Here is a 14,750-nt window from a genome sequence, read left to right on the forward strand (position 1 = left end):
GGGTTTATAATGAGACTGAATCCCTTTTACTCTCAGGGAGATTGCATTTGGTACCAAGGTGAGACAGGATGCCTCTGTCAGTACTGTTCTCTTCCCTAGTACTGTCTGCAAGTTTGGGTAAACCTTAAACTAACTCTTTCCCTGCTGCTCCATTTCTAGAGTCAGGGATTTGATATTCTTTCTTTGACTTCCAGCATAGTAGAAATGCATCATCTGAATATTCTCCCAGAGATCAGTCTCCAGAAGGGGCTCAGATAAATTTAAGGCATTGTAGTGTTCTAGATTTAGGCCCAGATTTTTAAAGGTATGTAGGTGTGCTGTGCTCAGCATTGCAAAGCCTATCTGATTTAGTAACCTAAATCTCACTTTCAAAAGGGATTTAGGCATTTATGAGCCAAAATCCCATCGACAGTCAATGGGATTAAGATGCCTAAGTGCCTAAATCCCTTTTCAAAGTGAGATTAAAGATTTGTGTACATGGTGCCACAGACCAGTCCCCAACTCAACTTCTGAGGCATCAATTTGTAGGAGGAATTCCTTGGTGAAGTCTGGGTTGTAGAAAGCAAGCTCCCCACAGAGGTGATCCTTTAGGGTCTGAAAGGCCTTCTCACAGGTTTCCATCCAGAAGATCTTTCTCAGGCTGCTGTCGTTGAACAGATTTGATGAGAGAGGCTGCAATAGATGAGATGATATCCCTGGCACAAACCAGCAATAGGATCCTGCCAGCCCCAAAACCTGGTTATCAGGGCTGGGGCCTGGGTAGCCTGAACTAGGGGTTAGTGTCAGGCATGGGTCCGGGGACCAGAAGTCAATTACCAGCAATCAGGTTGGGTGGAATGCCAGGAGATCAGAATCAAGGGACCAACTGGAGGGCAGGAGCTAGAAGGCAGTTACCAAGAGTCAGGCCAAGTCAGGATACTAGAAGGTCGGGATCAGAAAGCAGTAGCAGATAAACACTAGACAAGCAGTCCATGGCAGGGTGAAGCCCAGTGTACAAACAACTTCCTGTTTCCTCTTCTGGCTTAAATTCAGAAGCATTCTTCTAATCAGAATGTAGGGCTGGGGCTAGTGTCCCAGTTGGGCTCCATGAATCCCAGTCCCAGCTGCTGTCTGTGAGCTGCTGGGTGGAGGATTGGAGCATGAAGATTCACAGGGCCACTGCGGCCCCGGCTTCAAGACCCCCAGGGCCTGACACTCCTACTTCCTTGAGGTGGCAACAAGGCAGGGCTTCAAGGCCTGTGCCTTGTCTATAAGAAATTGCGGAATGGCCAGATACAATGTATATACCAGGTAAGTAGTTTTGTCTATGCCTATACAGCATTTTGTGGGGTTCTCCTTGAGGGACTGGAGTACAGCAGCTACCTGCTTCACAGTGTCCTCCTAATTCTGGCTATAGAAAGCAACATCATTGAGGTAGGCCATCGACATAACTATTGTGTGGCCAGAGGACCTGGTCCGTTAGACACTGGAACATTGGTGGGGCCCCATGTAGCCAAAACAGCATGGTCTGAAACTGATGTAGGCTGTGTGTGTAGAGGGGAAGGCTGTTTTTTCTCGAGACTCTAGAGTTAGTGGAATTTGCCAGTATCCCTTTGTAAGATCTAGGGTGGTAATATATTTGGTCTCACCTGGCTTGTTGACGTGAAGTGGACCTCTTGAACCCTTGTGACAGAGAACCCAGGAGGAGCTCTTCTTCAGGCCATTGACACCCCCAGTCCTACCAGGTTTCCCATTACCTGGAGCCGATTCCTTCATTACAAGGGTTCCTCCATGGATGTTGCTGCATCTGTCCCAGCCACCTTATACCTCTCCATTAATTGGATTGCTTTGGCTACTGTCTTGGGCCAGTGCTGTAAGTCTCAGTCCTTTTTCCGCCGGCTGGGTGTAACTGAGTAAATTGTTCAAGCAAAATCATTTCAGCCAGTAGAAACCCTGTCCTTGTCTTAGGTTTTAGCCACTGCTGGCACAAGTCCTGCAATTTCTGGGCCCCTGCGGAATATCGTTCTTCATGAAATTGCTGGTGGAACGTTTCTGGGATATCCAATAAGTCTAAAATGGATGCTTTGACTTGGGCATAATCCCATGCCATCACTGGGTTTAGTCCATGATAGGCAGCTTCTGTTGTCCTGGTCAAGTGTGGGGCCAGTAAGTCTGCCTATTGCTACAGTGGCCAGTGTGCTGCCCTTGTCACCCATTCAAAAGTTTCAAGAAAGGCCTCTGGATCATCTTCAGGCCCCATCTTCATGAGTTTGACCAGCACCAGGGGTCCCACTGGGTATAACTCCAGCGAACCCATGGAGGAAGGCCCCCAGCCATTTCTCTTAACAATTTGGGCATTTAATTCCATGCAGAAGTTATATCTGTTCCAAATATATTATTATTTTAGTGAAGAAGGCATTGCTGGAAGCTCCATCATCTCCCTACATTTTGGTTAGGGAAGAGATATTAATCTGAAATATTAGAGAAAACCATTTTAATTTTTCAACAATTTTATAGCCTTGCATTTACTAATAGTGAATTTATTTTAGCTTTACCAGGCTCAAAAAGATGACCCTCCTCTTGCCCGAAACATGCCCCCTGTAGCAGGAAAGATACTGTGGGTGAGGCAGCTTTTCCGGCGGATAAGTGAACCAATCAACTTTTTCTATGTAAGTTGATCATTACTGATGTGAGGAAAAATTATAGATTTCATAAACAATCCATACTTGGTTTACTTGTGATCCAGTGACAAGACCACCTCTGGCTCTGAACTTGTCACTTCTCATGTGTGAAGCAACATCCGTATTTGTATGTAAAATTGCTAGGAAAACACTGGTTCCACAAGAAGCACTTCTGGGGATTCAGGAAGTGGTAGTATTTGACTCAGTATTAAACAAGTGCTCCAGCATCGTGGTAGCAGGCATTGAATTATTGGAAATGCAGTCATAAGAACGGAAGACTGGCCATACTGGGACAGACCAATGGTCCACCTAGCCTAGTATCCTGTCTTCTGACAGTTGCAGGTACCAGATGCTTCACAGGGAATGAGCAGAGCAGGGCAACTGAGTGATCCATCTCCTGTCATCCAGCCCCAGCTTCTGGCAGTCAGAGGCAAAGGGACAGCCAGAGCACTGGGTTACGCCCCTGACCATCTTGGCTAATAGCCATTGATGAACCTATCCTTCAGGAACTTGTCTAATTCTTTATTGAACCCAGTTATACTTTTGGTCTTCACAACATCCCCTAGCAACGAGTTCCACAGGTTGACCATGCATTGTGTGAAGAAGTACTTGCTGTCTATTAACTTCATTGGGTGACCCTCCATGTAGCCAGTGGTTCTTGTGTTATGTGAATAACTCTTCCTCATTCACTTTCTCCACACCACTTATGATTTTATAGACCTCTAATATTCCCTCTTAGTTGTCTCTTTTCCAAGTGTGCAGTCACAGTCTTTTTTATGTCTTCTCATATGGAAGCTGTTCCATGTCCCCAATCTTTTTTTTTTTTTTGCTCTTCTCTGTCCTTTTCCCAATTCTAATATATTTTGTTGAGGTGCGGTGACCAGAACTGCATGTAGTATTCAAGGTGCGGGCGTACCATGGATTTATATAATGGAATTATGATACGTCGTCTTATCTATTCCTTTCATAATGGTTCCTAACATTCTGTTAACCTTTCGACTGCTGCTACACATTGAGCAGCTGTTTTCAGAGAACCGAGTAAATGTTTTCAGGTCTTTGAATGAAGTATTATTTGAAGATATATTTCATCATTCCAATCAATAGCACCTATGAGGCAGGATGAGACCAGTCAGTAAGGAAGGACTTATGCTCTGCCCATCATCTAGCAAGGTGCTATCCTGTTTGGTTTTCAAATAATATAATGAAAGTTCTCAATCAAATTAAAAAAACCACAGCACCTTGATATTTGCGTAGTAACTTTGTATGTGACATTTTTTGTAATCCAAAGTATTTACAATTTGAAAAATTTAATTGCTTTTCATGTAATTATTTAAAGAAATAATAAAAGTGAAATTTGTGTGTGTTTAGCCTCAAAAATCTCCTTTATTCAGATTAATCCAAATCCTGAGTAGTGCCGAGCATCCATTTCAACAGAAGTTATAAGTTCTTTGCACAATAGAGTAAAGTTGTCACTTTTTAATGTAGTCTTTTTAAAAATGCAGAGGTTTTTTTTAATTATTACTTAGGTCAATCTCCTATTGATTTCAACAGGCCATACATTTGGATCATACTCTACTTGATAGCATGCTTTAAATATAAATTTAATTTGAGATTTAAAGCTTCAAAAATTCATAGTAAATCATTTTAAACAATTTTCATTTGACAACAAGTTAAACTGCTGTTTGATATGTTTATAATTTTAATTTGCAATGTTTTAATAGAAACATTCAGATATCTTGACAAGTCCAGAAGGTAAAGCAGTGGTTCGATTATTCAATAAAATTTCCTATGTATTGGTGGAATTTGAGGTACTTTATCACATGGCTTGGGTGAAGGAAATTTCACAGCTACAATATGGTGAGTAATTAGGTACGTAAGACTTCTAATAAATGTGTGTAAGTTTTTCACATCAGCCTTGTTCTGCCTGTTATAATGTTTTATTGCAATTTGTTCTTATATGTTGTTGACAACTGCTAGATTTACAGAAAATCAACTTAAATATGTTTTTAGTATTTTAGCCTTTAAAATGTGCAAATGATAGTCCTGCTCCTGCAAGTATACATGATAGCACAGACCCCTGCCTCTGAATGACTTCAGTGGACCACTGTGTGGGTGAAGAGGTTTGCAATACGGAACTACTTGCAGGGTGAGGCCAATGATTGATTTATTTGTAAAGCATAATCAGGTCTGGCCTTACCAGGAGGCGAACTGAGGCAGCCGCCTCAGGTGCCAGACTGTTGGGGGGGGCGCCACTAGGACCCAGAGTGTAGAAAATTGTGTCTGCTGCTGGTGCATATGTATTCTCTCTGCTCTAGATGCACAGAGATGGTGGAGTGCTGTGCTGGAGGAAGGAGGGCACAAGAGACATAACAGGCAGGCAGGAGAAAAGGCGAGAGGGAATAACAGAAAGCAGCAGGCAGGGAGAGAGAGGAGGACGAACCTCTTATGTACCTCTCTAGCATCCCCAGGAGCCTGGACTGATTAACACCAGCTTCTCAAGGAGCTTCCTGTTTCCTGCTGCTTCCCTGAACCCACTTGAGGAGAACAGGCAGTCAACCGAAGTAGTAGGAGCCAGTTAGGCCCTTAAGACACTGATCTCTTCCCTCACTCAGCCCCTGCTACCAGCCTGCTTATTTGTCCCCTTCAATTGAGTGTTGAGAGCCACTATAGCTGGCACAGAACAGCAGTCATAAGTGAAAGAAGAAAATGCCCCTCTGGGGCAGCATTCAGAAAAAGAAAGAAAGCAAAGGAAGCTTTTCTAGCTAAGCAGGAAGGAGCTCTCCTGAGATACATAGACACAAATGTTCACGGTGAGCCTTCCGGCCCCAGTGAGGATGTGAGTGGTGAGGAGATCCCTGATCTCCCGGTTAGTCAGAGTGCAGGTGACCTGGCAGCTACTGCAGCATCCATATCTCCATCTCAAATGGATGTAACCATACACACTCCTGAAGAAAAGTGTGTAGATCAGAGAAGAGTGTGGTGGAGGCGCAAGAAACAGCTGCTGCTGAGTTTAGTTCCTTAAGTCTAGATGATCCAGGACTGTGGACCCATTTGAGCAGTAGCCTGAGGGACTTCCTTGTACTGCCTGGGCCACAGCAAGTGAAAAACTTCATGTTCCCCAAGGACAATGAGAATAGACATTTCCATTCAACACATTACTGGTGTGAAATCCCCAATGGTGACAAAGTGGAGAGGCCATGGCTTATGTACTCAAAACCCCAGAATGCTGCATACTGTTTTTGTTGCCAACTCGTCCAGTCTAATGTTCCAGCCACGTTGGAACAAAGGACTGGAAAAATCTGGCTAGAAATCTGGCATGCCATGAGAAGGTAGCAAATCACCAGAGAGCATTCCATAGGTGGAAAGAGCTTGAGATGAGACTAAGGTTAAAGGCCACCATAGATGATCCGCCTCAAGAGAAGATTGCATCAGAGTCTCTTTACTGGCAAAATGTTCTGAAAAGGCTCATTGCTACTGTGAGAATGCTTGCTACCCAAAACCTAGCATTGCGTGGCACTTCAGATCAGCTGTATGTGCCAAACAAAGGAAACTTCATTAAAATTGTGGCGCTGATGGCTGAGTTTGATGCTGTATTCCAGGAGCATCTAAGAAGAGTCACTACCCACACACCACTACCTTGGAAAAACAATTCAAAATGAGATCATACAGTTACTGGCAACAAAAGTCAAGCAGAAGATTGTGGTAGATCCGAAGGCAGCAAGATATTACTCTGTTCTTCTGGACTGCACACCTGACATCAGCGATAAGGAACAAATGACTTTAATGGTGCGTTTTGTAACAACAAGAGAACCTAGTGAAAATGTCCTGGCAATGGTGACTGTCAGAGAGCATTTTCTAGAATTTATTGACATTGATGATACTACAGGAGCTGGTATGACAAATGAGCTTCCTAAAAAGCTGGAAGATATGGGAATTGCGATAGCTGACATGAGAGGTCAGGGCTACGATAATGGTGCCAACATGAGAGGAAATAACAAAGGAGTGCAGACACGGATCCGAGAGTTAAACCCTCGAGCTTTTTTTGTCCCATGCAGTTCTCATTCATTGAACTTGGTGGTCAATAATGCAGCATCAACTTCTAGTGAGGCTGCTGAATTTTTTAATATAATTCAAAGCATCTATGTATTTTTCTCTGCATCAACTCATTGATGGCAAATTTTGAAGCAACATCTGGGAACATCCTCTCTGACACTGAAACCAAGGAGTGCCACATGATGGGGAAGTTGAGTGGAGGCAACAAAGCCTATCAAACACCAAATTGGGAAGATAGATGATGCCATAGTTGCCATTATGGAGGATAATGCTATGACAGGAACTGTTCGTGGGGGAACAGTGGCAGCGGGAAATGGAATCACCAGAAACATATATAACTTCAAATTTCTCTGTGGCTTAGTGTTGTGGCATGACATACTGTTTGAAATAAATGTTGTAAGCAAGAGACTCCAAGGTGTTGACCTTGATATATCTGGAGCAATGGAACAACTGGACAAAGCAAAGTCATACCTACAGTCTTACCGGTCAGATGAGGGATTTCAAAACGTTTTGAAGAGTGCACAGAAGTTGGGAGAGGAACTTCACACTGAAGCTATTTTCCCACCCATTCAAGAATACAAGAGTCACCGAAGAAGAAGACATTTTGATTATGAGACATGGAGTAATCCCATAAGAGACCCCAAACAACAATTCAAAGTTGAATTTTTTAACCAGGTGCTACATTGTGCAATACAGTCAGTCAAAGAACGTTTCATGCAGTGCAAGGAACACAACAGTATATTCGAGATGTTGTATAATATTCCAAAACTCCTCACTATACCTGAAGAAGACCTCACCAGCAATGCCGGGCACTAGAGACATTGCTGACACATGATAACGTGCACGATATTGATGCGAGTGATTTAGGTGATGAACTGAAAGCCCTTTCAAGATACATTTCAGCAGGATCAACTCCAAAGGCTGTTCTGGAATATATGTGCACAAATAAGATGATCACCCTCTTTCCAAACGGTTTTGTTGCTCTGTGCATACTTCTAACACTTCCTGTAACAGTTGCCAGTGGAGAACGCAGCTTCTCCAAGCTGAATTTAATAAAAACACATCTACGCTCCACAATGACACAGGAGAGGTTGGTCGGCCTTGCAACCATCTCAACAGAGCATGAGCTGGCCCAGACTGTGGACCTTCAGCAGGAAGCAGTTCAAATCTTTGCAACCAAGAAGGCACGGAAAGCACCACTTTGATTATTCAAACAGATAAAAATGCCAGTGTTTACCATGCAGACAAGAAAAGTTATATTTGCTGTTCATGCATTTGAAAGTTAAGTGGCAAAGAGTCCCGTGGCACCTTATAGACTAACAGATGTATTGGAGCATAAGCTTTCATGGGTGAATACCCACTTCTTCAGACGCATGTGAAAGTTAAGTGTTACTTCAAATTTTTGAACAAGGCATTTTAAGTTGTTAGTTCTCCTTTATTGGGGTAGGTAGCAGAGCATACCATGAGAGGAGTAGAACAGGAAGAAGGCAGAATTGAGACGTTTCAAAGTTTTGGCCCAAGCAAGGGGGCATGGGGGCATCATTTGAGCTCCCCGCCTGAGGTACCAAAATGTTGTGGGCCGGCCCTGAGCATAATTATCTTAGTATTACATTACATTTTTAGTTATGTAGGTTATATTGAATAGGAATTATAGTACAACTAGCTAAACTAGTAATATGTAAAAGAAAATCTCCCAGATATAAGATAACATGACTTTTTAGCAATTAAAACATTATTATTAATTTGTTTGTTTACCGAGTTTCCAAAAGTGTGTTAGGCACCATAAAACAAACCAGGCATCTCTGAAGAGATTACAATGGAAGGCCCCGATCTTACAAAGACTTAAGCACATGCTTAACCAAATGGATCCTGCTCTGAAAAAGCTTACAATCATATTATAGATATGGTGCAACATGAAAGCAACAGTTAACTGGGCTTAAATATATGACTATGAATCAGGGCACCTCAACATACTTTAAATGCCTCTAAACCATGTTGAGGTGCCCTGATTCATAGTCATATATTTTAAGCCCAGGAAGGATCATTGTGATCATCTAGCCCAAGTGTTCTCAATCTTCATTGCAGCATGATTTCCTTCTGACAACAAAAATTACTACACGACCCCAGACTGAAGCCTGAGCCGTCCCGAGCCCTGCAGTCCCAAGCCCCACCGCCCCAGGTGGGGGAAAGCCAACACCCGAGCCCCACCACCCTGGGCATGAGCAAAGCTGAAGCCCAAGGGCTTCAGCTTCAGGCAGGGGGCTTGTAACCTGATCCCTGCCACCCAGGGCTGAAGCCCTTGGGCTTTGACCCTCGGTGGTGGGGCTCGTTTTTGGCTTCGGATCTGGGCAGTGGGGCTATGGCTTCAGCTTTGGCCCCCAGCAAGTCTAATGCCAGCCCTGGTGACCCCATTAAAACAGGGTCATGACCCGCTTTGGGGTCCTGACCAACAATTTGAGAACCGCTGGTCTAGCCTGATCTCCTGCATAGCGCAAACAATAGCGCTTCTCTATATTAATTTCTGCTTCCAGTCCAATAGCTGTGCTTGAACTAGAGCATATATTTTAGAAAAACATCCAATCTTGATTTAAACATTTCTGGTGTAAGCTGTTCCAGTGTTTAATTACCTCACTGTTAAAATGTTGTGCCATATTTCTAGTCTGAATTTATTTAGCTTCAACTTCCAGTCATTGGTTCTTGTTATCTTTGTCTGCTGGACTGAAGTTCACACTATCATCAACTTTGATCGTACAGGCTGCTATCAGAGACAGAAAATAGAACAAACCACTGGGCTTTAACTCTGAAAATAGATCCAAGCAAGTAGAATTTTGTGCTCACATGGAGCCCACAGAGCTCCTCATGGAAAAAAGTACCCACATGTGTGGTCTGATTGCAGGAATGGATTTTTCTATCCTTACATTTTGGGTTTTATTTGGCTTTGTTTTTCCTTAATCTTCCTATCTCAGTATTATCTTCTTCTTGGACTTGTTCCTGCAAGATATTGAGCAACTCCTGAAGGTGCTCAAGTCCTTGCAGGATTGAGCCCATAACTGCTTCATGCCCAATCATTCACATTTTCTCAAGTCTAATAAGGACTCATTATACAATAGAAACAACCGATAGTTCGTTATGAATATTTATTTTAAAATATACTTTAATTTACTTGCAGCATTACAAGCTACACTACTGGTACGTCATCCTGAAACTGGGAAGTTGCTTGTTAATTTTGATCCCAAAATTCTAGAGATTGTCCGAGAGACTAAGTGTATGATAAAGATGGGTCTGGAAGTACCAGAGCAAGCAAAGAGGGTAGTAAAAATGGAAAATGTTCTGAAGACAAACAAATTGTATTTGGAGGTAAGTTAAAAAACCCACCATTTCTTTTTAAAAGAAATAACTATTATTGTCTAGATTATAGTGCCATGCTCTGCATACTGGTCTTTTAATACCACATTTTGAGTCCTGACTCTATATCAGTAATGTTAATTAAGAGGAGCCAGATTTTTTTAAAATAGAAAATGGGAAATCTTTCTTTGGCTTATCACCAATTTTCAGGAAAAAGGTTGGTGAATAAGACAGTTTGACAACTGAGGTGTTTTTGTGTTAAGGGGAAATTTGGTATTTGGAAGGTTTTGTCTGCTTGTGTGAGTGGTAAGACTGGGGATCATATAATTAAATATAGAGAGAATGGATTTGGTGGGACACATGAGTAGGAGGGGGTATTTATCTTCATTCATTGCAATTTTCCAGAGCCTCTTTCTCCCTCTCTTCTATTTTGGTTGCAGCTCCCTGATCTTTCTTACCTTAATTCTGATCTTGGGCCGAACTTTCTCAGTGTTGGTCCATAGTGCACTAGGCTGTGTCATCTTTCTTTGAATTATCAGAGCACTACTGTACTGTGGATTATGCAATACAATCTGGAAAGCTTTATAATCATTTGTACAGTAGCATATGAAGAACACAGTGAGGAATGCCTGCAGACAGGAAAACAGTCCATTCAAGTTTCAGCATTAAGACATCTAGATTTTAGGCCTGAATTAAGGTGAGGATAGGGAAAAAGGGAAGAGATAATAGAGAGCTTTTTCATAGGATAAAAGACTGTGGAGAAGTAGGAGAGGATGCCAGATAGCTGATTTTACTGAATATAGGAATTGCCATTCTGGATAAGACCCGTGGTTCAGAAGGCTATTTCCAATGGTTTCTAGTAATGGATGCTTCAGAGAAGGTTCAAAGAACCTTGCCCATAGAGAGAGTTTCTTCGTGACTTTGGTTAGAGTTTTCCTTATGCCCTGAAGCAAGTGTGTGTGTATAACCCTTCTAAAAATCTTCTTTTGTTTTGTTTTTAATCCTTACTATTTTAATTATGGGTGTTCTCATTATCCATATAAATGAATAACCTTCTTTTAATCTTGCTAATTTTTTTGCCTCCATGATATCTTATGGCAGTGAGTTCCACTAGCTAATTGAGTACTGTGAAAAAGTATCTCATTTTATTAATTTTAAATGTGCAGCCTATCAATTTAATTGAATATCCTTCTGTTCCTGAGATTATGAGAAATGATACATAGGCTGGAGAAAATGCCTTCGAGTGAAAGTCTTATGGAGTTCAATCTGTTTAATTTATCAAAAAGAGGATTGAGAGGTGACTTAATTACAGTGTTCAAGCTCCTTCATGGGAGGAAAATACTGGGTACTAAAGGGCTCTTTAATCGAGCAGAAGGAGAGATAACAAGAACCAGTGGCTGGAAGATGACACCAGATAAATTAACATTAAAAATTAGGCACACATTTCTAACAATGAGGTTGATTAATCACTAGAACAAACTACCAAGAGAAGTGGAGGGTTCTCCATCTCTTAATGTCATCAAATCAAGACTGGATGCCTTTTTGGAAGCTATCCCTTAGTCAAACACAATTTATTGGGCTCAGTTTTGGGGTAACTAGGTGAAACATAATGGTCTCTTGTATGCAAGAGATCAGAGTCCCTTCTGACCTTAAGATCTATGAAAATAGAAATGGTCAGTCAATCTTCTCCATACCTTTTTTTTGTTTTGTTTTGTGTACGTCCTCATTGTGATGGATATGGAAATGCTATGTAATACTGAAAATACTGAGATGTAATAATTTTATGACTACTGCACATGACTTGTTTAGTGAAGTAAAATTATTGTACATTCACTTCTTCTAGTGGCCTCTACATAGTCCCATTCATGGGATGCACGGACTGGTGCTGCTTTAATGTCAAAAACGTAGCTAGCAGTGCCCGTTGGAGCACTTGCGCGCCTTTCTCCTCACTTCTCTGTTCCTAAAAGTTCTACAGGGAAGGCTAAAAAAGAGATGTGTGTGGTGCTTCACCTGCTTCAGTTTGTTCCAACTGCTGTCAGTGACTGTTTAGCAAGCTCTCTGGATCATTGGTCCAGGTCCTTCTTAGACGAACTAAATGCCAAGTTTTTAACACATCTAGATTTAGTTAGCCTTGTATATAGTTACATAGTTAAGATTTTAGATAGGAACCAATACCAGGAAATGCCTATGTGGAAAATACTTCAATGGCCGATCCGAAGATAAAAAGACCAGGATTTAAGTGTTGCGCTTCCTTCCCAGTAGCCTTCCTAACATCAGATGCACACTCACAAGGCACGTCTACGCTACAAAGTTAAGTTGACTTAATGTAAATTGAGATCCAGCTGCCACAGTAATTAAGTTGGTTATGTATGTCCACACCATGCCCATTGTGTCAATGGGGTGTGTTCTCACTAGCAGCGCTTGCATCAATGCACAGAGCAGTGCACCATGAGTAGCTATGCCACAGTATAACTAGCTGCAGGTGGTATTAGGAAGGGCTTGCAACGCCTCATGGTACCAAAATATTGTCGCAGGGGGGAATGGGAATATGGCTTCAGCCTTCCATGATGCAGTTTCCTTCCTCCCTCTCTCTCTCCCTACCCTGATATCAATGGTAAACAACACATACTTTCTCATGCTTTTTTACGAAAGCCTGGCTTAGCCATGCATATGCCATAGCCCGAGAAGCATGGTCCCCACTCAGCTGTGCACTCCTGTGGTGAGCATTACAAACACCTCACACCTTATCCTGCAGTATTTCCAGAGCTGAGACAGGAACCGCTGAGTGAAACATTGCAATGTCATTCAAGCAGTCCTGCTGCAAGCCATAGAATTAAACAATTTCCAGTTGCTGCTGGTAGTCGTACAGCAGCTGAACATGGTGGAGTGCCATTTCTGGTTCTGGGAAACAAGCACTGACTGATGGAATTGCATCATTCTGCAGGTATGGGATAATGAGCAGTGGCTGTAGAACTTTTGAATGCAGAAGGCCACTTTCTAGGAGCTTTGTGAAGAGCTTTCCCGAGCCCTGAAGCAGAGCAACACTAAAAAGAGACTTGCTCTGACAGTGGAGAAGTGAGTGGTGATTGCTCTTTGGAAGTGTGCAATGCCAAACTGCAACCAGTCAGTGGGGAATCAATCTAGAGTTGGTGAATCCAGTGTCGGAACTGTTGTAATCCAAGTATGCAGGGCCATTAATCAACTTCTGCTGAGAAGGGTAGTGACTCTGGATAATGTGCAGTACATAGTGGATGGTTTTGCTGCAATGGAGTTCTCTTAGCTGCAGTAGGACAGGTTTCAGAGTAGCAGCCGTGTTAGTCTGTATTCGCAAAAAGAAAAGGAGTACTTGTGGCACCTTAGAGACTAACAAATTTAATTGAGCATGAGCTTTCGTGAGCTACAGTTCACTTCATCGGATGCTCAAATAAATTTGTTAGTCTCTAAGGTGCCACAAGTACTCCTTTTCTCTTAGCTGCAGTGAGGCAGTAGATGGCATGCATCTCCCTGTACTTGTGGCCAGGGTGGCAGAGCACTTCTCTGGCCCTGTGGCAGTGACTGGGACAGATTGCTCCTTTGCCCCCATGGCCAAATCCATGGAAGAGAGTTCCTGCAGGGCTGTGGCTGGCGCAGAGAGTTCCTCCAGCCCCAGCTGTGGCTATGGCAGAGGGCTCCTCTGGCCCTGTGGCCAAGGCTGGGGCAGATAGCAACTCGGACCAGTGGTTGTGGCCAGGCCAGAGAGCACCTCAGTCACACGGCCATGGCCAGAACAGAGAACTCTCCTGGGGTTGTAGGCAGGGCAGAGCCCTCCTTCATCCCCGGGGCCATGACCATGGGGCCATGGTGGAACAACAGAGAGCTCCTCGGCCCTAGGGCTGCGGGGGCAGGGGGAAGAGAGCTCCTTTGGCCCCAGGGCTGCGGTGGGGTGGCAGAGCACTCCTCCGGCCATGGGGCCACGTTGGGAGGGGGGAATGGGGGCGGGCGGACCACAGAGAGCTCTTAGGGGCTTCAGATGGGGCAGAGAGCTCCTCCAGGGCCATGGCCAGGGTGGTTATAGCACTCCTCTGGCCCTGGGGCTGCGGTGGGGTTACAGAGCACTCCTCCAGCCCTGGGGCTACATTGGAGCGGGACAGAGAGTTTCTTGGGGCTGCAGTGGGGTGACAGAGCGCTCCTCTGGCCCTGGGGCCACGGAGGGTAGACAGCTCCTCCGGTTCTGGGGCCATGGGCAGGGCAGCAGAGCCCTCCTCTGGCCCTGGGGCTGCAGCGGGGTGGCAGAGCCTCCTCCAGCCCTGGGGCTGTGGCTGGATTCCGTATTGTTGTTTTGATTCTGCGATTCCATCCACATTCTCATTCATAAGGCTCTATCTATTGGTGCTCCATGACCCATGCTCCTCTCCTCTACTTCAGAGCTCTTAATGTGAGGGCTCCGCGGTAGAGAAGAGACTGAGGCTGGTTTGCCCATGCAGTGCTAGTTAGCCTTGAGACAGAACACAAGGGGGAGAGAATGCATGTGTGGGGCAAATGGACACTGCTACCAAAGATCTCTGATCAGAAGCACAGGTCGCAGACACACCTACAGTGGAGCACCTATAGGGACATACATCTTAAAGAACCATTGTTACTGTACAAGCTGAGTAACTTCTTCTTTTTAAGCATTTTTTTCTATTTAAATTTTCACAGTTGTGGGAAATTATG

At 43.6% G+C, this 14,750-nt stretch overlaps 1 protein-coding gene across 1 annotated transcript in view; it reads left to right on the forward strand.

Moving 5' to 3' along the window:
* The window catches only part of DNAH8 (dynein axonemal heavy chain 8), a 612,643-nt gene that overhangs the window by 132,666 nt on the left and 465,227 nt on the right, over positions 1-14,750 (forward strand). The window contains exons 16-18 of the mRNA XM_037895538.2: positions 2,529-2,648; positions 4,382-4,517; positions 9,883-10,070. Coding sequence (XP_037751466.1) covers positions 2,529-2,648; positions 4,382-4,517; positions 9,883-10,070 — 444 coding nt within the window. The remainder of the gene's footprint in view (positions 1-2,528; positions 2,649-4,381; positions 4,518-9,882; positions 10,071-14,750) is intronic.

Source organism: Chelonia mydas, chromosome 3 (genome assembly GCF_015237465.2).
Source record: "Chelonia mydas isolate rCheMyd1 chromosome 3, rCheMyd1.pri.v2, whole genome shotgun sequence".
Classification (NCBI taxonomy): Eukaryota; Metazoa; Chordata; order Testudines; family Cheloniidae; genus Chelonia; species Chelonia mydas.